Raw genomic sequence first — 27,338 nt, 5'->3', positions numbered from 1 at the left:
GCCCACACTCCTAACTTCACAGAGCCTTTGGTTGTGAATGCACTGTGGATTTGCTTTTAATTTCTTATCAAGATCCTTAAATCCTAGACCAGATTCCAGGATCTGGACCCCTGCATTGACTCCAGGATCCAGGTATTGATTCCAGGATCTGGATTCTAACCTGGACTGGATATAGTGAGCTAGATTTAATGAGCCAGGCCCAAATATGATAATTTGAATTGAGGGTCTTGGCCTGAAATCACAGAAATTAGACCTGTGAATCCATAACGGTAGATGTGTAAATTCCATGACATAAATGGTATATTTTTCAATTTTAGGGGCAATATATGAACACTTGAAACCCACATAATTGTCTCTGTTGCCAGCTAATGCTCCCCTTCTTCATAATATGTGATCTTCCCTAGGGTCATCGGATATTCCTCCTTTTCCAGGATTCAAGCTCTAATGATTCACACTTGTGTTTGCTAATGTAATAAATATTTTTGGTCATGTCTAGTCAATCTGATCATTAGATCTTGAGATCCACGTCAGATCTTTAAATCCACCTTTAACCTCAGAAAAAGGCCGTGCTTCATAAATAGGTAAATACAAAGCATAGTTTAGCAAATTACAATGTATCTACAATGGCAAACAGTGCCAATGGTGTGCTTTATAAATTGTTTGTACCGCTTTGGAGACTGTAAATTGTGTGTTGGTATACAGATTGGAAGCTCCAGTATTTTAAGCCCTGCTGAACGAAAGTGAACATATCAAAAGAGTTAGCTTAAAGGTGACACATATCCCCCGCACCACTTTATATTGAAGGCCGCGCATACTGTTCTGCAAGGGTTGATTAAGAGTCAGCATGGTGAAAACAGATTGCCCAAAGGGCAAAGAGGTTTATTGACTAGAATGAGGATTAAGCTTGCATTGTCATTTAGATATATTTGTGGAGACTACAGAAGACATGCCCCTCAGTTTCTGATGAGGAGTAAGTCCACGTTTGTCTTTATGGTGGCACCAGATTATGAGTTTAAATAATTGTGAGAGTGCCACAGGAAACACATTTGGGATAGTACTCCTGGTGTACTTGAGTGTGCAGAGTTCATAACAAGTTGAGCCCACACATAGAAGCAGAGAAGCACGTATGAAAGAGAAGGTTAACCATGACCATTTTTGTAGACTTATTTGGGGAATGCTTTTTGCCTGGATATGGCTCCTGCATAGGCTGATGAAGTTGTGTCAAAGGTTTCTGTGGATGCCTACTTTGGTGTGGTCCATGTGTTGTCTGGTTGAGGCTGTAAAGGAGGTGGGGTGGCTATGAGCTGCGGATAGTGAAAAAGCAGGGCAATGCTGAAATATGTGTCCTCTGGGTGAAGTGTGCCCTTGACTGGAGAAGAAGGATGCTAAATTCAATGCTGATGGCCATGGTTGGCGAAAGGGAGAAGTTATCAGTAGATAATGGAAGACTGATAGGCTTCAGACAAACGTACCGAGCCTAACCTTGCTCAAGACTGTGCCGCCTTATAAAACACCCTACAGTGCTCATTCCTATCCTTTTCTTTCCAACACTGATAGGGTGAAATACTCAAATCTGCTACTCAACTTCTGTGCATTGAAGCATAGTATTCCCCTATAGGTTTTAATAGTGTATCCTACTTCAAATATTATTCGGTTACTAGAAGTGACTATCTGAATGAATAGTTTTTTTTAACTTGTTAACTTTCTTCCCAGGTGATTTTGAATTGCTCGAATACGAGGTTCCTATGGGAATAAATATCACCATTGACATTGTTGAGCAAACAAAGGGAATCCCCAGCATGCAGGACTACACCTTGATGTGGGACGGCATCAGCTCTCAACCTATAGCAGCACAGGCGTCGGCAGCCGAGGTTAGTGCTCTGCATGGACTGCACTTTTTAATGTTGGTTACATTACATTTTCATCATGGATGTGTTCCTACTTTAGAATAGGGGGCAATATAAGCAAATTTGCAATGCGCTAATTATTTATTATATTTTTGTTTAATAAATGTATCACTCTATTTAAACATGTTTTCCCTTTAACGATCTCTGTGACAGGCAAGATTTTGATCTATTTGCTGCAGCACTTGCATAATATTCAGTTATTGCTTCTATGCTAAACCCACCCCAGACAGGCGAGTATTTCTCCCGGGTCTCTCTCCATTTTACTTTTTTTAATAATAATAATAATAATATCAGCATTTATAAAGTGTGACAGCTACCCCAAACAGAGGTGGCCCGTCGCTTAGCGGGCAAGCAGTAGAGAGGGAATTGTCAAGGTTCTAGCTTTGATTGAACTGTGTTGTTATGTTATGTTATGTTATTTTTATGCTTCTATAGCGCACGGCCACTCCACGGAGTATCCCGGCGCTTTACTGTTTACTTTCCTTCATCTACAAAGGTGACCACATACTTTCTTTGGTGTGTAAACACCTGCAGTTTATTACTTCAGGAAAACAGTGCTGGTACATAAATCTTCATGAGCAATCGGTCAATAATGTGAACCATAAGCATGAGTTACATAGAGCATAGAACAAGCGATCCATTGTACATCAAGTCCACATGTGGTTTTAAGTAATCTACATTCAATCATTCACTCCTTGCAGTCTCATAATCAAGATAATCCAGTGCCCTGAACCATCCGGCTGACGTCACTTTATTCAAGGGCCCATTCTTGTCAAGCCCCACTGCTTTTAGGCTTCCCTTGCTACTGATATCCATTCTTTGTGGCCCTCTGGCTGTAGCTGGGCTGAAAGTGCTGTGCCTCGACAGCATTGACCCTTTGCTGGCCCTTAGTTCTTGCTGTTGAGAGTCCCTGCTGTGAGGAATCCCAAGGACCCTATTCGAGTGACTCTACTTCCTCTTCCTGGCCTACTGTGTTATCCTTGGCATTCACTGGTGCTGTCTCCGTCATGCTTCCAGTAGTTTCTCAATCATGACAGCTCTGCATTTTCCTGCTGTCATTAACCCTAACTGCTCAAGAGCCCCCACGATGTTCAAGAGGAACATGTCCATCCCTATCCCAGATAAGTGAACCTTGTCCTCTGCGCAGTTGCCAGGGTGCCTAATGTTACTGAGACTGTGCCTGCTGAATTCCCAGCCAATATCTTTACAGAACGTGCTCATTGAGATGTTCAGCTCCGGCCTGGACCTCTCAATTGCCCTGTGGTCACAGACCCCCTCCATTCACATCAGACCATACACCATCGGCAGGTCAGAACAGCCAGCCGACCACGATTAGGTCCACCTTCATGGCTTCCATGAGTTGAAGTCACCCCATTTTAGTGAGATCGTTACAACCCAAATGTATGAGGATTGCATCCTACTTCCCTCAAGACTGCAGGGCTCTGCGTACCATTCTTCTGCCTTATCTGTATACAGGCTCAACCCTGCATTGCTGCCCAGCAATAAAAAGATTTTGTTGGGTGTGAGTTCCCCGTGGAGCTCGGAGAACTACATAACTGCACTGAGGCATGTTTAGGCCAATGAATTTGTTTCACCACTCAGGAAAAGCCCAATGTATGACCTGCTCGACTTCTGCACTCCCTCTACCTCCGCAACCCTTGGTGCTGCCCAATATGTTCTTCAATAGGGTCCACCACTTAACAATACTTTACAGCGGTCCTAGATGCCAGGGCCTGGCCTACTAGTGGTGCGAGGTCAGGTCTACCAGCTCCCACAATTCTTCTGGAAAAGACACCATCTCTTGCTCTGCTCGAGGTGCCAACTTTCTGAACCTTGTCCACTAAAAGCGAGGGAGAGCATCCGCAATAAAGATCACAGCCTGGAACATGCCTGGCCAAAATTGCTATGTTAGCACCCAGCTGGCAGTCAACTAGATGGCACACCAGACCCAAAACCCTTGGGCACTGTGCTGTGCCTAGATTCAGCGATAGTACCACATGATTATCTGACCACAGCATTCCCTGAGTATTTGTAAACTTGTCTTTCCACAATGAGAAATCTGCCACAATGAGAAAGTCTTCTAGCAGCATTATATTACTTGTCTGGACTATTTTATACTATCAGTCTGGCCAGCGGGCTGCACACCAAGCCATGTCCGGAATAGGCCCGATGCCCTTGCTACCCACTGCACCTTTGAACATTTCTAACTGTTCCGCTGTTCTCCAGTGCTTGAGCCAAACTAATGTGCAGTTGAATGTGGTGAGGAAGGTAAGCCATTACTGCAGGTCCCTTTTGTCCCTGGTAGTTAGCCTAACAGTATGATGATTTTTTGCACAGGCCCAGCGTAAGCCAGGCGAAGTGCCTGGCAACATTTTGCTCATCAAGGATCACCCTGCCTGCTAAATTCAACTTGCCTAGCAGTTGCTGAATTAATCTGAGTGGCAACTTTCTCTTAGCCAGTAGCCCCTTGATTAACTGCCTAAGTTCAGCCATTTTTAGGGGTGGTAGCCCACAAACCCCTTACACTGATCCAGCTCTATGCCCAAAAATGTTAGCTTGGTCGTGGGTCCTTTGTTTTTCTCGTGTGCTAACAGTACTCCTTGTTAAGCTGCCAGAGCGATAATCTGAGCCAGCAGTGATGGTCCCTTTTAAAGAAGAAATCATTGAGGTAATGTAACCTCCAGCCTGCCTGAGGTCTCACACCATGCTCCCGCTCAAGTAAAGCACTGAATGCTTTAAAGTACACACACAAGATTGTGCAGCTCATAGGGAGACACGTGTCATAGCAAAATAGGCTATCTAGCTGGAAACCCACCAGGTGAAACCTGCAGGGGTGCAGCGAAAGGAGCCCAGAAGCCAAATCAATGTCGTCTTTGGCCATAAATGCCCTTTTCCCACCACCCCCAGCATGTCTACTGCTTCATTTATCATTGTGTAAGATATTGAGGATCGGTCCTGCTCCAACCCATCCTTCACTGACACTCCCTGGTGGTAAGGCAGATGAGGTATGAACCTAAACTGACCAGCCTCCTTCTTAGGAATCACCCCAGCAGAGAGACTAGGACGTTCTCCAATGGTGGATATTTAAATGGTCCTCCTACACTGTACAGTTGGATTTCCTTTGCCACTTTCCGTCTAGCCATCTCAATGTTTTCATTCACTGATTTCAGGTGGTTACTGAGACGGTCCACCCTCGTGCCCTTGTATGGTATGAGAATGTCTTCCTTGAACCCCACCGCTAAAAGCAGTGTGTCATCTTGTTTGTGATACCTGAAGAGCTATAGAAAGAGTTTCTTAACCATTATAGAGTTGTGCCCCCTTTCTTGTCCTTAGCCCCTCCCCCTTTCTGTGCCTCTCCAGGACTATTTCTTGGAGGATATTTTTACTCAGCAACAACATTTCCTCTCCTGCAATCACTGGCTAGATGAGAGCCCCCGCATGCGCTGCAGACGTGCCTTAATTTGCATTCACCCGTCTCAAGCTTCCAGCATGCACTGTTATGGCTCTTCCCAGCCCTCTCCCTGCTGTTTTTGCTGCTTTGATGATAACCTACTTGCTTTCCCTTGCTCGTATAGTACCCAAAAAAGAGCTCTTGCATGCCCAAACCTTTGTGGGCTTCAACAATATGAGTAGAGAAGCCTGCCACATCTTGGTAATCCAAGTCTATAATGGGCTGTTTATGCATTCTTCCCTAAAGCGATATGATGAAGCATCACCTTGGTTCTCATGCTGCATTTCATGTACAAGAGGTTGTGTTCTGCGGTTCACTGGGGGACCTTTTCTACCAACACACAAGCTAGCGTTCTAAAGGCATGAAGCCAGTAGTCTATGGACTTTTCAATTCTAGGCTTATGCCTCTCTCTCCTGTCATCCTCTTTCTTGTCCTGTGCCACTAAATACAGATCCACCTGCCTAACTTCTAATCGGGAGAAGATGTTAATGAATTCCTTGCACCCTATCTTTTCCTTCACAAATCAGGGGAACCAGACTAGCCAACCCTGTCTCACGTGTGATTATAGGAGGGTTGCCCGGGAATAGCCTGATGTATTTGCTAGCTGGTTTGCTGGTGGCTGCGCCCTCTGAGGAGGCATCTGCCCAAGCCTTTGTACTATCTTCCTCACCTGCGCGATCTGCCTTGGGCCTGGTTGCTTGGATATCTGTAGGTTTCTCGCCTGCCACTTCCCCGCTGGCATTTTCTTCAGTTCCCTGCACTGGGCGCTCTATTACTTTGTTTGCTGCATGGGTATCCCGACCTTTGGTGGCTGCTGCTGCAATGTTGCCCTGTGCTTGCCCTAATATACCCTGAGTTGGTCATTGGCCAGGCTAGTAGTCCGGCATAGGCCACACATATGAGGGAAATTATGGTAGGGCGGCACAATACGTAGAAATAGGAAAATGCCTCTGAGGATTGTTTCTGTGCAGGAAGTTGCCCCTTCCTGGACAAAACAATCCTGCCTGTAATGCAGGTACCCTTGCACCATGGAGCAAAGGCTCCTGTGTTGCCACACAGCTGCTCTGTTTGCCAGGACAGAGAGAGAGCAGGAATGCACCATATTTTAATAGATATGCTGCATTCCTGCTCTCCCTACTTGACACACCTCTGCACCGCAAGTTGTCATTCTGCCTTGTGTTCCACGAAATCTTAGTAAATCTGGGCCCTGGTTTACACGATTACTATATTGGACACTATTTCCTTAAAATAACACAGCCTCAACCATCCATTCAGTGAGGAGTCTTACACAGTTCTTGCAGTGCTGCAGGGTGCATGTAGCTAGTGCAACATTAGAGAGGTGGCTTACTATTCTCTAGCAATACTGGTCTCTCAGAGGCCTTAGACTGATAGACATTTTCTAATTTATAAGTAAGCATGATTATATTTATCATTTTTTATTCCCTGATAAAGTTCTCTTGGTTCATATTTAGACAATCTGTTGCATACATTTTTTTATGTCATTCTCTTACAATTCTTATAAATATTTTAGGTTCAAGCTGCAATCGCAGGGATGGTCAGTTCTATATGCCCAGACTCGATTGTGAAGGTCACAGAAAACTTTGCAGTGAAGTGCTTTAGAGACTATGAAACAGCAACTTTCGTGGTATGTGACCCATTTGTGTGTTTAGTAACGGAGAAATATAATTTTAAATATTCTATAAACATATCTCTTTTGTATGTTTTAATTTCACCACATCCTGGCAGTATTTGCATGCATAATTTTCTTTATTTATACATTTATTAATGATTATGTATAGCATATCTCTACGAAATAAGCTCTAATGTTTGCTTTATATTTCACTAAAGAAATACAAATAAGTAGTTGAGAGAATAAACTAAACCAGAGGGAACTACTAGGCAAACAGTATGAGTATTCATTCAGATGAAGCCAGAACAGGTGGATTTTGAGAAGACTCATGAAGATTATCAGATCCGGTTGAGTTCTGAGTGAGGGAGGAATGGAGTTCCAAAGGCTAGGAGCTGTGCCTTAGACTGATTGTTTTTGAGCAAAGGACTTGTTGAAGGCTGGTGTGTGTAAGAGTAGTGAGTTCTTGCTCCTTAGACTCCTCTTCCCCACTTAGGATGGTAAGAAGCACAGCAAATTAAAGAGCTGTTTTGAAATGGATGGCTCTGTGAATGTGGAAACCAATTTTAAATGGTATTCTAGCATTGATATGGGGCCAGGTAAACTCCTTTACAACCAAAGTGATGAGATCAGATTTTCCCATAAGGATTGTACGAAACCAGCCTTTTTTGTGTCATTACCCCATATTTATTGCCTTTTGCTGAACCCTACATTTTGCTGGTTTTAGTACTCTGTGTGCACTTTATCCCTTATATCCAGTAGTAAAGTGCCTGTGCTTTCCTGTGAACAGGGTCAAATTGACATACTCTTAATTGGTATATTTATCTTACATATAATCCTCTAGTATGTGGTACAAAATGTACCCAGGGACTGTAAGTTAAATATCACAAGTGGACTTCGACTGTAGCACATATTGTGCCGTCCACTACAGTGCCTTTAGCCCTACCCATGTAGCCTGACATACTCTTAATTGGTATATTTAACTTACATATAATCCTCTAGTATATGGTACAAAATGTACCTAGGGACTGTAAGTTAAATATCACAAGTGGACTTTGACTGTAGCACATATTGTGCCATCCACTGCAGTGCCTTTAGTCCTACCCATATAGCCTGACTGTAGCAGTGTAGAAAATGCAATTCAGCCTGTAAAAATAAATCCTTTAGACAAGTAAAAACCTCCCTTTTAAATATTTTATAGTTGAGAAAAAGAGTTGGAATGCTTACCAGGAGCAAACGACAGGCTGACTTGAATGGGCAGAAATGACTACTTTGATCTTAACAGAATATGCAGGGTATGGTTGTGTGCATCCTTTTTCACCTTACAAGCAGGATTTGACATTCAATCCCTCCTTGAATGTCAAATCCTGCTTGAAAGGTCTGCAGCATTTTTACATATAATCGGTAGGCACACTTGAAAGGAAGGGGAGCAGAATGCCAAATAATGATTGTGTATCCACTATATGGTTGTTGGAAAGCACTGCTTTGTACCAACAGATGTCTCTTTCTGGGGTTATTAGTGTATCATGGCTACTTAAAACTGGATTTTGGCGTTAGATGTGTGAGACCACTAGGATCACTATAGTGCACTCTCAATACACACCCCAGCCATCAGAGTCCCAGTTTAGTGTGTCCTAAGACTTGCCATCTTGGAAATGCCCAAAGTGGGTAGTGTTGGCACCTGGAACTTTTACCCCATTGATTAGGAGACAATCCCACCCACTAGCTCATAACATTCATAAATGTGGCATCTCCAGGAACCCACTTCAGAACTCTCAAGGACCTGAAGAAGATCCGATGAAGGCTGAACCTATTGTCTGCGACCTGAGAAGAGCCCTGAAAGGCTAGACCTGTGTTAACTTGTGCGCAGGCCAAATACATGGGCCCCAAGGGTCATAAAGGTGGCCTCCTGTAAAGCTATAGCAAGCTAAAAAAGGACTTTTCCTGCAACTACCCAGCCTACCATTGGCAACTGGACCTGGCCTGGACCCTGCTGTTTGGCCTTTGCCTGCCACCCTGTGAGTCTCTAAGTGCCTCTCTTGAGGTCCTGAGGGGCTTTTGACATGTACCTTTCTGGAATATTGGGACTCAGGGCACTAAATCAGAAAAAAAATCTTTAAACAGGACACACCTGATAGATGTATCCTATCTCCACTCCATCACAGTGAGCAATAAACTGCTCCTAGGTCCTGGCTTACCTTGATCATTCACTTTATGCTTCTTCACTCTATTCCTACTTAAACATTTTAAAATGCTTATCTCTGGTTCCCTTTATTGGATCTCTTTAAATTTTGCTGTCATTTTGTTCTTTTTAGAGAGGTAGGCCCTCAATGTGAGGATGTCCTTTGGGCATGATCTCTTAAAATATAGCTAAGTATCACTACTGTTTTGTGTATATCAATATACGCAATGACAAGATCGGAAAGGAGCTAAAGATAGTGGTTGAATACAAGAGCTGATAACATTGATCCTTAGCTACACGAGAGGTCATGCTAGATGCGGAGGAGCAGGTGTTGGCAATTTTTACCCTATGACTTTGATTGAGATGGTAAGATGAGAAAAAACTTAGGACTTAGTAATATAGGCCTAATCTCTGTTCAAGTGAATTTAGCAGTTTATCATGATCTGTGATGTCAAAAGCCCATGGGCCCTGTTCTAGCAGAAACAAGAGGAAGGGGTTACTCTCGCCCATGTTATGGTAGGCGTCATTCTTGATCTTCAGAGTCGCCATCACTGTGCTGAAGCCAGACAATTGTTTTAATTAATGCAACTGGTCATTTGTAGTGAGGCACAGTGTTCCATCGGTTTCCCATACCACAGTAGGTTTTGATTATTCTATAGTTTGAGAGGGTTGATTGAATTTAATATTTAGTATCGGAGTAATTTCACCATTAAACCTCTGCATGTGCCAGTGCATGGATCCATTTATAACACTGCATTTAATTTCATATCAAAGTCGTTGCATAGGCAGCAGCACAGCTTTTCTGCTCTTTTAGTTTTGGACTAGCAATGCCTCCACGGATCTCGATTTAGCGTCAAAGGGAGATACACTTTGGTGCGTAGAGTAGTCTCCTCTCGGTTTCAAGAGTTATGATTCTTAAGATAAATATTTATGGGGGGATACTACTTTAATGTGATTCAGTATACGCATGGCAAATTTTATTTTGAGCCCTGGTGAAGTTGAAGGCATAACGCTGGTATGACGAATCACTTTTTGGCTAGAGGCTTGAAGGCTATAATTAAAAGACACAAGATTGGACAGTTTTGTCATGGACTCTTAATTACAGTGTGTTCAAACATGCTTTCAGTAACAGAGTTAATTTTTTTATTATCCCTTTTGCATTGTGGTAAATGCGAGTGCAGGTTGTTTGTGGGTGAAAAAACGGAAGCATTTAGGGTGTAGAGCTGGGTGGAATTAGGCATGTGTGCCCGTCTGGTGCTGTCACAATGCCCCCTCCCCAGTTAATAAACACATCACAAGTGTAGAGATGGATTAAGGTTTAGCGAAACCTTCCCTCTCTCTGACAGCTCCTTGTCTCAGAGCATTTGGTATGGACAAGGAAGAGTCAATCCTATGCCCGACATAGTTCACATTCTACTGACAGCACATAGTAAGTATCTTGCCATTAGAATATTGAGATTTCATTTAAGTGTGAGACTGTGCATGACATGTGGTTGTCATTGCCCAAACCGACTAGCCTCATGTATGCTCCAGCTTGTTTGGCTGGGAGATTTGAGGGAGACACATGTCAGCCCTAGCATGGTATGTGAATGATTCTGCGTAGTGGTAAGTTGTTCGAAAGTAGGAAGGTGCACTCAGTGAGGCATTGGGCTGAGTATATATTTCAAGAAAGCCGCTACATTTGAGCTGATGCTGTCAATGGTGGCTGGTGACTTTTGGAAGTGATAGGTCATGGCACAATGCTGAAAATCTTATAGATGATGCCCTACGGCCGGTGCCTGTCTACTCTCGAGATCATGAGGGTGACGTTGTGACAACTCTGTATTCCTAGAGCGAGCAACGTCCAGCAAAGCCAATGCCATGAAGGTTAAATAGGAGGGAAAGGTAAGGAAGGTGGTGGACTTCCTACAAAAGCCAACGCAAACCTAATCATTCCCCGATCTGCTCTCATGCTGTTTTTAGCATGAGAGAAGTACCAGAATTAGTTGGAGCAGGCTAATTCACCGCTCCTTTTGAGGCTAGGGTCCAGTTCCTGCAAAGCCCTGGCTGTTTAATAACCCTGGGATTGGTGCAGTCTGACGTGAGCATGTTGGGATGGCCATCGCAAAACAGCCGGCCAATCTGACATGAGCACTCCACACTGGCACGCTGATGCCTGGCAAGTGATCCTGCTGCTGCCGCCAATTAGCATGAATCAGCCCCGCCCCATCCTTCACAATCACACTAGAACAGCACAGACCTGCGGCACAGTTGTAATAAAATGCTAATGACCAATTTAATAATTTACGTGTCCCTGCTGCACTTGCAGCGGGCAGGGCGATGCTCTTGTAGGAGGAGCAGCCACTGAATGTTGCACTTCCTGTGGGTGACTAGTACATTCGAGTTTTCTCCCAAGCTGCTTTGGCCATTTATTCTGCTGGGTTTTAAAGCAGCGCTACCTCCAGGCTCTGGCTCAATATACATTCCATGGAGTCCCTGTATCTATTCATCTTCTGATGTCCGTAAAAACTAGAGGGTGAGGAAACCCCAGAGATTATTAAAGAACATCCACTAGCTATCAGATTACAGCAGGGCTGTTGCTTGGCACTAGAACAGCTGTGATGTGGGACACAACCACTCTCAGAGTTCATTCGCCTTTCAGCGCCCATCTGTAGCTACAACAGACTTAAGTGCCTCACTTGCTGTATCTTCCTGGCACAGAATGGGCCTGAGAGCCGTCTGTACTCCCCACTCATGATATACCACTGGAGCTCCTAGATCCTGCTAGCTTTTCCCCATCTGCAGACATTCAATGCACTATGTGTTTGAGGCAATTGTCAAGGTCATATCATGCAAAGTACCCAATGTCGCCAGTATTTGGCCCCTTTCCTTCTTTGCTAGGCAACACGTCCCATGCTATGTAAACCCCACGGGTACTGAAGGGAAGGGTGTTCTCTTCAGTTGTTCTAATGTCTTCCCAAAGTAATTGATGCATTTTTGTTCACTTTAGAGGAGGCATGTTTTAAACCTAAATAAGTCTGACTTTCTCGAGAATTTTTGGGAAAAAGTCACACATACTCATTGGAAACATCTCTGTGAATCGGGGCCTGTGTCACCTGGTGGTGTCTTTCTTTCCCTCTCAGAACACTTTTGTGTTGTGTCATTCGAAAGAGTGATCCGTAAGAGGCTCCTCTGTGCTGCTCAGTGCAGGATCCCAGAAGGGATTCAGGAATCAGCATGAGGAACTCAGAGCCTACAGAATATTATTCCTGTGTTTCTGGATCCAGGGTCGGACTGGGACAGAAAATAGACCCGGGCACCAAAATCAAAGTGGTCCCCATTAGTAAATCCAATAGCCTAAAATGTGGCCCACATTCTCAAGTTGGAGACGTTTTGACCTTGTAAAGACTCGCTCTGAAGGGGTTTTCCAAGGTGCTGCGGACTCTGTATATTTGTGCATGCTACAGGCAATGATTGTAGCAACATCTAGGAAAACAACAGTAAAAACCAACCCACCCTTCTACAAAACAGGCCCACAAACAGCCAAAACATTAGGCCACACACTGCCTTGTCAGACCAGCCCATCAAGCACAGCCTGGCTGCACCTTAGGCCAGTCTGACACTGGATGCTGAGGCAATGCCCCCCATGACTCTGCGAACGAGAGGCCTCTGATCGACCATGTGCGCTTAGAGAGTCTCAACTTCTTTTGGTAGACAATCATATGATTACTGCTTAAATACATGTAGGTCCGTTATCAAATTAACAAGATTAAAGGCTGCACCCGCACAATAGAGTTATGGTCGACAGACAGCAAGTCTCTGACGCAAATTGAACGTAAACTACTGCTGCTGGTAGTCAAAAACTGGCAACATTCAAGCAAGAATCACTTCCTCTAGTCCCTCTTCTGACAAGTGACTGATACCAGAGTTTTGGCGCAGGGCTTTTGTGGATAGCAGTTTAGGAATGTCCTCATAATGATCACTACTACTACTACTACCACTGCTGCTCCTACTGCTACTTCTATTACGACTGCTACTTCTATTGCTACTTCTACTACTACTACTAATGCTTCTTCTGTTACTATTGCCACTACTGCTACTACTACTGCTTTTATTGTTTCTTCTACTACTACTGCACATACTACTGCTACCCTTGCGGCCAGGCTGCAGCAACATCACCAAGATAAAGCCTTGAGGTGCCCCATGCGCCAAGTGCTCGTCTCTCTCTATGCGGACAACATCCCCCTGTACATAAGAGACCCAGAACAAAATCTTAATCCCCTCCTTAGAGAACTCATTATTTTTGGGAAACTTTCGGTGATCCATATAAACAGGAGGAAATCGCAGATATTCCCTCTTACCTCTGCAGTCATACAGTTCCCCTTGGATTACCCGCTAGAATGGTGCCACACAGAAGTAAAGTACTTGGGGAATCGAATCTCCAGGTATAGGGAGGAATTAATGCTCCTCAATTATGGCAGGACACTAGACCACATCACTAGCTGTGTCACACGCTGGATCTCTCTGCCACTATCTATGGCAGGACGCGCCTCACTAATCAAAATGGTGGTCCTCCCACAGGTACTATAGTTATTCATGAACATTCCATACTACCGGGGAAGGCTGTTCTTCACTGCTTTTCACTCTGAAATGATTAGATTATTATGGGGGGGGGGGAACAGTCACGCCTACAATGGGATATGCTCATCCGACCTTACTCACAGGGTGGGTTTGATGTCCCTGACCTTGAACTATACTACATATGTGCACAGGCTCACTATGCCTATTATTGGTTACACTCACCTAGATACATGCCACAAGGGATGGTGGAGGGATGGCTCGCAGACCCCATTCCCTTAGCTGGCATGATAGGCAGTGTTCCCCAACCTCGGGACAAGGAAACCACGACGGTCACATGTACATTACTTGCCTGGAGACGAATCATGAAACAACTGCAGGCCCCTATGCTGTACTCTCTGTTGCTCCCACTGCTGTATCACCCTCGTGTACAATTGCTTCAGGAGACAGTGTTTAAGAAGGTCATGGCTAAGACGGGCATTACATGCTGGGGAGACCTATATCATAACGGGACGTTCTGCACCCTAGAACACATGCTTCATAACACACAGACTTCACCACTAGACGTATTTCTCTATGTGAGACTTAGACAGGGCTTGCGCGTCAATACTCCTACCTACCCACAAGAACCCCCAATATTAAGCCCACTATATGCGCTTATTCAAACCACTTCCCTAGCGCACGCTGTTACGACACTTTATCATGCCATACATACACAACACACCATGCCCGCACACAATGTAAGCCGGAACTTGGGAGCGAGATATTAGATGAGCAGTGGACATACTGCTGCCAGCAGATGGAACAGGTGTCAGCAAGTAGCAAACTGCGGAATATACATTTTAAATTCTTGCACAGCCTATACCACACACCAGCCAATATGCACAAATACAAACTGTGAGATACAGATAGATGTGATAGATGTGATATGGAGGGGGCCGACATTCTCCATTTAGCGTGAAGCTGCGCCCGTGTACATGAATACTGGTGACAAATCTTTGTGGCTTTGGAGCAGATGACTTCAGTGACCATTGTAATGACCCCACTACTGGTGCTGCTGGGTTATACTGAACTCATAGACAAACCATCTTGCACATATGTTGCTCTGGCATTATTGATGGCCAGATACCAAGTGGCGTGTAAATGGGGACGAGGGAGGGCTCCTAAATTTAAAGACTGAATTACTGATTTAATATATTGGCACGAAGAGCTGACCAATTATGCCAAACTACTCCCCATGGCTTCACGCCCTAAAGATATATGGGGCCCTTTCAAATGCTACCTATTATCTCATCCAGTAGACGTAACAGATATAAATAGGCGATCGGAGACATGACAGTAGTACCGTTCAAAATAAGAAAGAATGATAAATGTAAGGTGCTATTCGGTATGGCAATTGGCACAAGAGATTGGGTTATTGAATAAGTTATGACTGTATTTTGCCATTGTTGTATGATGGAATCTGCTGAGGAGATACCTCTCAGAGGTGCGGACATAATGTACTTTTCTCTGTACTGTACCTCTTTTATTCCAGGTTCAAGACTGAACATGTAGCAAAGAAGGGGTAAAAGGAGATGGATCAGATTACCATTCCAAAAAGGGAGAATGGAAGGTCCAACCAGAGTCAGAGCCCCGAGTAACAATGACTAACAAAAGGGACTCGGTTGTTCCTACAGATAAAAGGAGAGTGGTATGGTCAGTAGGGGAAGAAAATTAATAAGAGGGTAGTGCTCAGTGGAGGGCTACCCTGGGCATCCCATTAGTTGGAATTAATGGCCTCACACACTCTTGCGAGTGTCATGCTTCATCATCGGCCGTTGCTCCTCATTGGGCATGCGGTGCAATGTCCAACGGGCTCACCTCTATGAGGGGCTCTTTATCGGAGATCTTTTTTCCAACAGCCTGTGGGTGAAGTGCAAGTGAGGGGCCAGGTGGAGGGTGGATAGTGTAGGTGGGTGCGTTAAAATATAGCACGAGGTACCGGAGATCAATTTATTCTGGTGGTTCCCATGCTATATGTTAAAACCAGTGGGTAGCCTATGATCGCCAGAAATTAAGGTTCCGTATCACGATCGAGGACTACAATGCGTTCTGTGAGGTCGACATGTTTCTCGCTTTTGCAATTGTTCTGCGATTCTTCAGGACCTAATATAATTTTACATCTATCACAAGGGAAGACCTAGTAAAAGTGTCAACCTATAATACATATATTATCTGTTGTACCACCTTGTTTGGACTGTTCTTGCCTAGAGGAGACAAAAGAAAGAATGACCCAAATAAAGAGACAACAGTTTCCCATTCTTGACCGTGAACACACTGTGGTTGTGTGGAAAGAGTGACTCTGTGGCAGTGACATTCTGTGCGTGTAAATGGGGACGAGGGAGGGCTCCTAAATTTAAAGACTGAATTACTGATTTAATATATTGGCATGAAGAGCTGACCAATTATGCCAAACTACTCCCCATGGCTTTACGCCCTAAAGATATATGGGGCCCTTTCAAATGCTACCTATTATCTCATCCAATAGACGTAACAGATATAAATAGGCGATCGGAGACATGGCAGTAGTACCGTTCAAAATAAGAAAGAATGATAAATGTAAGGTGCTATTCGGTATGGCAATTGGCACAAGAGATTGGGTTATTGAATAAGTTATGACTGTATTTTGATTTTGGAAAAGGGGGGTGGTGATGGACAGAGTTTCTGAATGATGCAGAATACTCTTACCAAGTCAAGAGATCATGGTTTTAATCCATCACCGTTTTTTAGCTCACTGCACCATCCCAGCTCAGAACCTGGCTATATGCAAATTAGTCTGTTCCTGTCCCAGTGCATGATGGGAACAGGGCAAACCAAACTACCAAGCCAATTCTTATACTGGGAAGGAAACAAGCTCCCGGGGACCGGTTTCTGGCATCACAGCCTTCTTCGGCCCGGTTTGCTTGAATCCTGATGGTGCAATGAGCAAGGGACTCACGTCTGAATATACCCTCCCACACATAGTGTGGATAAAATCGATTTTGGAAAAGGGGGGTGGTGATGGACAGAGTTTCTGAATGATGCAGAATACTCTTACCAAGTCAAGAGATCATGGTTTTAATCCATGACTGTATTTTGCCCATTGTTGTATGATGGAATCTGCTGAGGAGATACCTCTCAGAGGTGCGGACATAATGTACTTTTCTCTGTACTGTACCTCTTTTATTCCAGGTTCAAGACTGAACATCACAAAGTAATGATCTACAATGTATTGTGCAACACAACTCTGTAAAAGATGCACATGTATCAAGAGAATGCGTATATGCGTCTGTCATGATTGTGTATTTCATGCTTGATGTTACTTATTAAAGCTCAATAAATACATTACAAAAAAACATACTACTGCTACCACTACCACAACTTCTGCAACTGCTCCTCCCTGTCCTACAAATACTACTACTACTTGTTCAATTGTTAGTTCCATTATACTGCTACTACTACTTGTAATACTACTACTGTTCCTACGACTACGAATACTACAACTGCTACTTCTACTGCTGCTTCTATCACTACTGCATATACTACTGCTATTACTATTAATTATGCTACTGCTCCTCCTTGTGCTACAACCACTACTGCTAGTAATTTTACTGCTGCCACTACTACTTCTAGTACTGCTGCTCGTCTCGACCTGATGATGATAGTGAGTGCAGAACGCAACAAGGTGCACTATTTGCAATGTAATGTAATGCCTCGACTACCCTTGCAGGGAGGTGGCGCCAGAGGACAGAGGACCACTGAAATTGAAGCCTTTTGCGGTCGCTATACCCTGAAGAATCCTAACGTGCTGTTTACTGCTGAGGATCTTAGGCCAGGAGGACAGCCCTACGGTCACCTCTCGTTGACTTCTACTAACAAGGTGCGTGTACTAAACTGCTCGTTTAGTAAAACATTCCTTTGTGTCAGTGGGTCACTGTGTAGTAAACTTCTTTATGATAATATTAATACCCATTTCGTTAATACAACTTGGGAGTATGCTTTTGATTTGGTTTGCAGGATGTTTTCACCAGATTACCTACAGTGCACCTTAGTTCATACGGTATATTTTATCTCGATTCAGAGCTTTTGTTCTCTTAATTATATGCCTTTTTCACTTCCAACTTTTCAGAACGTATGTTGTGTCTGCCTGCTGTTAATCAGACTTTCTTCTGCTCCAGAAACGCAGTGATGGCTTTTGCCTCATGCAGCATAATTTCACACTATGACATATTACGGAAGTGACGTCACATTAGGGAACTGGCATCTCTGGCCATACTGGAAACTTAAAGTAGATATGCAATGCGTCCTGGTTGTCTTTTTCAATGAACATTAAAGACTAAAGAAAAAAGCAATAACTAATTTCCAAGGTGCAATATCTTTACCCCGTATGTCTGATTTATTTGATTTGAGATTAGGTGCTCAGGAAAATAGTAAAAGTGAAACTTCTGACTTTGTAGGTCATGCATACATTTCAGGTATTAAACGCATAAAACATCTACACATGCGTAATGGAGTTTTGTGACTTGCAAATGGAAGTAAGTATTTGTTTTTGCCACAGAGCGACCCCATTGAGCAAGTCCTTGTGCCAGCTTCCCCACGACAGTTCTCCTGTCCGGCTTCCCTGCAGTACACTACCCTATACTGTCTGTCTACCTGCTGCCCTCTGTGTGTGCTTCCTCTGCTCGTTTCTTGCTCTGTTTGCCTTTTCTGCTAATTTTTCTGCCCTCTGTTTTGCCCACTTCTGCTCTGTTTTCACCTTACTTTTCATTTTTCTGCCCTTTGTTTTGCCTTTTCTGCCCTCTATTTTGGCTTTTTCTGCTCTTTTCTTCCCTCTTCCCGCCCTTTTGTATCCTCCCGTTGTTTCCCTCCTCCCCCAACCCATCTCCCTGCCCTCCCCCCAGGACTTAATTAATGGAGGCTGCAGTGCGACCCCATTGAGCAGGTCCTCGTGCCATCTCCCCCTGCAACAGTTCTCGTGTCCAGCTTTCCCTCAACCCTCTGCTGCCTGTCTATCTGCTGCCTTCTGTTTGTGCCTCCTCTGCTCTTTTCTTTCTCAGTTTGCCTTCTCTGTTCATTTTTCTGCCCACTGTTTTGCCTTTTCTGCTTGTTTCTTCCCCCTTCCCGCACTTTTCCATCCTCCTGTTGTTTCCCTCCTCCCCCCACCCAGCTCCCTGCCCTCCCCCAGGACTTAATTAATGGAGGCTGCAGTGCGGCCCTATTGAGCACGTCCTCCTGCCAGATCCCCCGCAACAGTTCTCCAGTCCAGCTTGCCCTCTGCTGCCTGTCTATCTGCTGCCCTCTGTTTGTGCCTCCTCTGCTCATTTCTCGCGCAGCTTGCCTTCTCTGCTCATTTTTCTGCCCTCTGTTTTGCCTTTTCTGCTTGTTTATCTGCCCTCTGTTTTGCCTTTTCGGCTCGATAATTTTTCTGCCCTCTGTTTTGCCTTTGCCTGCTTGTTTCTTCTTTCTTCCTGTTGTTTCATCAAGACCTAGCTTTTCAACAGAGACCCCACACCCCAGCGCCCAGATACCCCCAGGGGTAACTGTGTTGCACTTTACACCTGCCGATTGATTGATTGATAAGTCACAATTACGGGAACTAAGAATCTAGCTCATACTGAATAACTATAGTGGAACATTTGTATTAATTTGTGATGTCCATTTTATAGAATGAATTTTTATTACTAAAATCGCTTCAGAGCCCTACATCTTTTTAATTTAACATATTTAGATTTTTGCAAAATAGAATTCAAATGTTTTTAAACTCAAATATTTTCTGGACTCAAATGAATACTTTAAAGCTTCATGCTGCATTTAAATGCTGCAGCTTCCCAAATCGATGTTTTTCCTATTCGCAGCAGTGGAGGTAGAAAAGAAACAGAGTTGCCTTTAGTTTTTATCTGCACACAGGAATCCACCCACAACTGAAACAGAACCAGGATGTTCATTAGGCATATCAAGGTAGTAAACTATGACGTAAACATGTTACCCGAGAAAAATGCATTTAAAAACAGTAGCCACAAGACTATTGTAAGTGAATCTCTTGGATAACAGCCTCTTATGTGAAAATTTAATATACTTTTAAAATTGCATCTGGTGCTTAGCTAACGCAGACACATAATTTGCAAATTGTCTTTCATTTGTTTAATAGTGGCTTGTAGTGTCTAAGTAAGACGTATAAAATCTTATTTCTATGAGGTCTCTAAACGCTCCACGCTTCATCCAAACCATGTGGACAAAACGTGTTTGTAGTATAGTTGAAAACTGTCTGTCTAGACTGACATCACACTCTTTTAGTCCTAAAACAAATTATCTGAATACCTCAAGACCTCCCATCACAAGAGCATTTGCCAGGTACCCTTTGAACTGTGAAGTGGCAAACCCACAGGTGAGTGACTTACTGACAAGGTTCTACACAAACCTTGCAAACCAAGACCAATGCCACTGCTGCCTGGCAACAAACCTAAAGTTAGGTATTCATTCACTCTTTAATCTAATCAAAAGCACCACCACAAAAACCTCTTCACATATAAGACACAGTTCATTATTGAAAGAAAATCCAAAAACTCTACATAAATACAAGAAACTGTACCAAGACATCTAGCACTTGCTGAATTCCTCGTGCAGTGAATCCCACACCCTTCAGGACAAAGACCAATGCAATATTTTGAACAAATTCTCTTAACCATAGACCCGGCTGGACAAACCAAAACCAAACTTTAACTGCCCTTTTTAATTCCAACTCTTGCAATCTTCTTTAAGCCCGCATAATCACTCTTGCCACTATGAGACTCTCCCAGCAACACTCGGATGTCTATGTTTATGCATTCTTTCTGATCAACCTTAGCTGCTTCTTTGTCTCATGGTCTGGCCCCACAGCCTTCTGCATCCGACTCCTACATTTTATGTGTGAAGCATCTTATTTACATTTGTGCATTGTACTTTTATAATGCCGCCCAATCCCTTTACTATAAATAATCAGAATGTTAAAAGAGAACTATTAAAGGCTGGTATTATGTTCGCCATTTCATCCTGCATTGTTGGTTACTTGTAGTTGAAATTTGGAGACCTGTTCAGACTTTTATAGTTTACTGCATTTGGAACATGTTACACGTGTCACCAAATCTCTTTACTCTCCCCATGCACTCGTCTCTTGCCTCTTCCATGCAATTTTCTACTAGAGCAGAATGTTCAAAAAGTGTGTGTGGATGTTAGGAAGTGTCTGGAATTTACTTGATGCCGCCTAAGATAACAAAGGCAGAAGACAAGATAACTCTACCTCAGTCAACTTTTGTAACACAAATTCAATCGATATATATTTCATTCATGTTATTTTTGATATGCCAAATTGCTTGCACGTGCTACTATAATATAACTATAAAGAAATGTTTGAATAAATATATAATTAATTTTAAAAAAACATGCAGACGAAGTTGAAAGGTTTAGTTGGTGATATGATCTAAGCGATATCAAACTCCAAAATAAATGAACAAACCTATAGGTGAATAGTGCAAAATTCTCATTTTCATGTACTATTCTCTCATTTTGTTTTGGTGCACAGCTGTGTTTGGCTTACAGAGGCTTCCCGAATCAGCAGATTGGTTTGTTCTTCCAGTATCAAGATACGAGTTCCACAGTTAAGAACGTGACAGATTACTTTCAGTATAACTTTCACCAGGATGATAGGTAAACTATGACCCAGTCACCTTTTGCGTTTCAGTGTGAGATGTTTGTACTGTACATTGTTTAGTTATGCACCTAGACAAATTTGGTTTCAGAATCAGATTTATACCTGTTTGTAGTACAAAAATCAATTTGAAATGTGATATATTAAACCAATACCATCACAGCACATCACCTGCCAAAATAACCTTGTGTTGAGCGTTAACTTAAAGAGTGAAACTGACTATAAGAGATTCTCTTCAAATAAAAAATATCTATGATGCCTCCGACATGTTTGGTGTGGTGCTATCATGACCAATAATCAGCTTACTGATTGCATGGCACAAGAAAGAGAGCTAAGAACAGACTCCGAAGAAAGATCATCCAGGTATTTACCTATTGTTGACATACATACCTCAAGTTGGTGATTGAATTGCATCACATTGAGACAGGGAGCCACGAACATTACACAATGATTAATCAAAGAAATCTCTTTTTAGATTCACATGCAGATTAACAAGATACCGTTTTAGGAGGTATGTCTGACAAGCAATAGAGGGATACAATCATTCATTTATAACTTTATTCGGTTAATCAGCGATAACCATAAAAGTACACAACATAAAATCATTACAGAAAGATCTCTTACATAATATATCACAAAAAGACAGTTTTGTTCGTAGCAAGCTATTAAAGTTCGTCCATACAAATAGATTTTCTTAATTTAAAAACTTTTTTTAAAAAATTCAGAAATAGTTACAACAGTTAAAACTGTATCTAATCTCTGCAGTTCTAAAAATGCTGGGCGACATCGATTTAAGTTCATTTCCTTTAGAATCGGGACAATCAGATTTCTGCATGGCAATGTATAACATTTGCAGAAAAATAAAATATGAATATCCGATTGGGTGCAGAGTCCTCGCATGGGCACATAACTAAGTCACGAGACCAACTGTTCATGACAGGGAAACTCAAAAGTCTAAAAAATATGTTCAGCCTAAAGCGTGTCAGGACAAATCTTTCATAGTTAGAGATATACAAAGTTAAATATGGCTGTGGTTTGTCCTGAGTTAATATCAGTTGATGTAAAAATGCTGTCTTTTTCTTTACTTCTACCTTTGCTCTTTCCTCTTCGAGGAACTCCATGCATTGTTTTTTCAATATCTTTCTTGGGACATTAATAATTGAGAGAGGATCATCAAAATAGTTTTGGCAATCAATTTCAACAAGAAAACATTTCACATAGTGAAGCCATTTGATCCTGTCCACATGTTCTAATTTTAAGGCGTCCGTCAAAATTGCACAGTTTAATACACACTCGTTTGTTGTCCAAACCCTATGCCAGAGTAATATGGGCTGGATTTTGATTGTGTCTCTTATGTGGCTGGCCTAATTCCTTGTGGCAGATATAAGTCGAGACACTCTCAGGTACGGCCAGGATGTGTCTCAGAAACATATTTTCCACTAATTGGATAGAGTTTGTATTGGCATATCCCCAGAGTCCTGAGCCATAGAGAGCAACTGATATACAGGTCTCATTAAAAATTGTTAAAATTTCCCTGATCGGTTTTTTACCCATTTTCTTAATAAAATTTTTTAATGCCATAGTTGATTTTGAGAACAGAAGACTTCTTGCTTTTACAGCACTTGCCTATGTGCCATGGAACAGAATGCCTAAATAGGAAAGTTTTAGTGGAATCCAGGGGACTATTATTTATATACATCGTTTTTCTCCGGCTAATACTCCTTGTGCCGCAGTTCATGGAGAACGTTTTTGTGCAATTTATTTTTAGATCCAGGTTTGACATGAAATTATTAAAAGTTGTTATCAAACCCTGTAGGGCAATAGGTGTTCGTGCCATTATTACCGCATCATCTGCATACAGGAGTGCAGGGATTGCTCTTTTACCTATCATGGGCATGTCCCTGCACTCCTGCAGCAGAATTCTCTCGAGGTCGTTAATGTATACTAAAAATAAAAAGAGGGCCAGGACACACCCCTGGCGTACTCCACGGCCTATCCCAAATGATTAGTACATTCTCCGTCCTTCCCGTAACGGACAACTGCTGTGGCACCAGAATATAGTTCTCTTAAAAAGCAAATGATATTTTCATCTACCCCTAGTTTTTCTAAAATTTCCCAAAGTTTACTATGGGAGACGCAATCGAATGCTGACGTTAAGTCAACAAATGTAAAGTATATGCGTTCTCCCTTTGCCCTAGTGTATTTTTGGTGCAGAATAAATAGATTTAATCCCTGTTCTGTTGTTCCAACTCCCTTGTGGAATCCATATTGCAGATCACTGATTATCCCATTTTCATCTGCCCAGGTTTGGAGTCTCCCTAAAATCACTCTCCCAAGGATCTTTATGGATGCGTCAAGAATGGAAATGGGTCGATAGCATGCACAATTTTGCCTATTTCCCTTCTTAAATATTGGGACGATTGCTGAGGTAAACCAAGAGGCGTTTAGACCCCTCACAAAGGTAGCATTAAAAAATTGTACTAGCATAGGGCCCCATATTCAGTATTATCTTTAAATAAATCCGCTGGGATGCCATCTGGGCCTGCCGCTTTTCCACCCTTAGTTGCTCCAAGACTCACCATGACTTCTTTCAAGGTTACAACCAGATTTATATCCTTAACCTTTTCTACTCCAGATATATCAGATGTCAGATGATATGTCCCTTGTACAGGACAATACAGCTTGGAGAAGTGGGTGACCCATTCATCCTCAGTAATTGCTATTTCTATGCGTGCCTTGTTAACATCATAAAGAAAAGGGGCATTTACCGCTTTCCAGAAAGCGGATGAATCTCTGGAAAGCGAGGCCTCACAGAGGGATTCCCAAGCATCCCTTTTTATTGCAAGTTTCCGATTTTTGAGTGCCTCATTATAGGTTTTTCTAAGCTCTCTAACCAATAAAACCTCACGAGGATACTCGTGGAGGGAATATGTAAGATTTAAAAGTGCCTTTGTGCATGCTGAATCAAACCATCTTCTATTTGTTTTTCCCCGGTTGTTTGACTCAACCCAGAGAGTTTCCCTGATAGAGGATGCAATATAGTTAAAATGTTTAATTATGGACAAACTATCTGCTTGCTCATCCAAACAAATCAAAAAACTTTCCATACATTTAGTTACCAAGTTATTCAAGAATTTTTCTGGGACCAATTTGCTCCATTTAAGTGAGTAACCATTTTGCCTTCCGAGTATCACATCTGGGACTAGCTGTCTAACCGAACATTCCCTATTTAAATCACGAAAGGGGTTTTCAATCTCCAAAGTTAGCGGTCGGTGATCACTTAATGCCACATCAAAGGACTCGGATTTTTTTATCTGACCACCATACCTGGTGGGGCATAGTATAAAGTCAATTCTAGTGGCCCCTCCCCTGCCAATAAAGGTAGGGACAAAGGGGGTTCCTATCTGGCCAATTTCATTTACATACCCCAAGTCACAAGAAAACAGAATTTAGTTGAACAAATCCCCACATGTGGTATGCTCAAAATGAGTGAGGCTAATGTCCTGGTGCAACATAAGACCACAAATACCTTGTCAGCCCCGTTTACAAAGAGCACAGTTAAACTCCCCCCCCCAAATGACCATTTCATCTTTTGAGTTTGTATCTATTTCGTGCCTTAAATCATCGCCCAACATTTTTATAGTCTGAACAATATCTGTCATTACAATGTTGTTATAAAAGTTTATGATGATTACACTGGCGACCTTATTGATACCTATCTTCACCAGCTGATAATAACTATTATGAGATAGCAATTTAACTTTCTCATATTTAAGGTGGTTAGAAATGTACATACACAAACCACCCTTAGCTCTACCATGTGTACCCTGTACTGCCGATATAAAGAAGGTTTTATATCCAGGGATATGCACAGGCTCTATTACCCAAGTTTCCTGTAGGCACATGATTTCATACCCATTTACAATACTTCCCCATGTGATATTTATTTTAGATTTTAATCCTGCCACATTCCAGAAAATGAGGCGACATGTTTCCTTTTTTTCAGTATTGGTAATAGTATTCCGGGGCGAGATGCTCGATACTGAGATTTCTAACCTCACCATAGCGCCCGTTTCATATGGTCCACTAAGTGTTGTACAATCTCCTGCCTTAGCTGTTTTAATTTCGGAGATGTACTTTGTCAATTCACACTCTTGATGGGTGACTCTTTCTGGTGGGGGAGAATCTACACAATTTAAAACGTCCATCCCGGCACAGGGCGAAAGTACTTCTCGGTTCGCCTTGTCTATCACATTGCCTATCGAAATAGATTTTACAGGGAAGCTGAGGGTATCACTAATAAGTCAATCGACCGCTTCTAAGCTTGAGAATAGGTCAAACCTGTTTGATGTAGGAATATTACAGCCATTTAATGCAGGAACTAAGGTACTCCCAACTTGAGGGTTTCCTATTTGACATCTTTCAAAGGACCAGTGTGGTGGTCTGGGATAAAAATCACCTAGTTCCCACGTGACTATTCCTCCATCACCGATCTGAGAGTGCCAACTCTGGAGATCGGGAATCACCCGTTTGTCCCTAAAATTCACTATAACCAGGTCTTCCTCTATATCCTTGGTCATATGTCCCAACCACCCAACCCTTCTGACGTTTAAAATGTTCCCATCGATGTTAGGTGGAAGCAGTCTATTTTTACTTAGCCAAAAGGCTACTTTATTTTTTAGTTCATAATACCCTTCAGTTTTCCCAATAGGAAGCTCAGGCACTCCTGACAGGACACTTACAAAAGGGGCTGCCTCTGGTGGTAAATCGATACGGGTAGTAGTTCTCTTTAATCTACCCTGATCGGCGCCGTGTCTATCTGAGGTTCTCTGTTTATTGGTCTGCCCTTCTTGGGCGCACGGTATGGGCTGCGTTCTCAGCTCCGTACCTACCACCAGGCCCTTATCCCTGGTGGTACCTAAAAGGTTTTTGGGTGTAGGGTGCTTCTCTATGTCTTTTTGCCCAGATTGAATGTTAGCCTTATCAATGGTAGCTTGTTGGGCCTCCCTGGGGTCATTTCCAATCTCCACACCTTGCCGATGGACAGCCAGGTGCTTTGAATTATCCATTCCTTTTGCAAAATTATCCAGCGTACTGGAGTTTTCTTTAACTAGCTTCTCTATCTGGTCCAATTTAGAATTTATCACCCTGGTTCGCTCCAACAAGGGTAACATCAGAGATTTGACTAGTGTTTCTATTTTACCCAGCAACCCAGCATCGTCTATACCACAATTAGGGAAGTGTAAGGTGGGCTCCAAAGTAGCCCTATGTGGGCTATGGGGTTGCAGAGTGGCGTCAAGAACAGGAATGTTACTATTTTTCTTTTGAATTTTAGTCAAACCACCCTTCTGAGGGCCACCCCCTCTTTTCCGTTTATTTTGTATAGTTTTCACTGGTGGTCCCTGATTTTTAACTGTTAAGGGCGGACTATGTTGCAAGGGGGAATTTAAAACCTTATTATTGGCAGTACTAGAAGCCCTGCTAGTTGAGGATATATTTAAGATAGGGGACCCTTCTACATTATCTGTATCTTCCAAGATAAGGCTAGTACTAGGGCCCAGGGTAGTTGAAGAATCTAATGGTCTTGATGTTTTGGGAGAGAGCACCAAACCAATTTGACCTAAGTACGAGCGCTTTCCCGTTATGAGATCTAGGGACAAGCGTTTCTCGGTAAGGGCTATTTCTTTGTCTAAAATTACAGTTGCCCTTTTGAAAAATTGATCCAAAGTTCCCGTGGCCACCCCCGTAGATGTACATTTCTGTCCTTTCCAGTCCGTAGAGACATATCAGATGCTTCTTACGTATATAAACACAATAACTGGGTCATCAATAATGGGAACTAACGGACTAGTAAAAAATCATAAACACTCATTACCATATCACAATTTTCAGGGGGGTGGCCCAGCCCGGCC

At 42.7% G+C, this 27,338-nt stretch overlaps 1 protein-coding gene across 1 annotated transcript in view; it reads left to right on the top strand.

Moving 5' to 3' along the window:
• PKHD1L1 (PKHD1 like 1) overlaps positions 1–27,338 on the top strand; it is a 466,042-nt gene that overhangs the window by 63,326 nt on the left and 375,378 nt on the right. The window contains exons 13-16 of the mRNA XM_078686145.1: positions 1,714–1,871; positions 6,890–7,003; positions 17,473–17,622; positions 21,301–21,425. Of these exons, the coding sequence (XP_078542271.1) occupies positions 1,714–1,871; positions 6,890–7,003; positions 17,473–17,622; positions 21,301–21,425 (547 nt within the window). The remainder of the gene's footprint in view (positions 1–1,713; positions 1,872–6,889; positions 7,004–17,472; positions 17,623–21,300; positions 21,426–27,338) is intronic.

Source organism: Lissotriton helveticus, chromosome 4_1, assembly GCF_964261635.1.
Source record: "Lissotriton helveticus chromosome 4_1, aLisHel1.1, whole genome shotgun sequence".
NCBI lineage: Eukaryota > Metazoa > Chordata > Amphibia > Caudata > Salamandridae > Lissotriton > Lissotriton helveticus.
The sequence above is the reverse complement of the archived record's forward strand: the minus strand, read 5'-3'. Positions and strand labels throughout refer to the sequence as shown.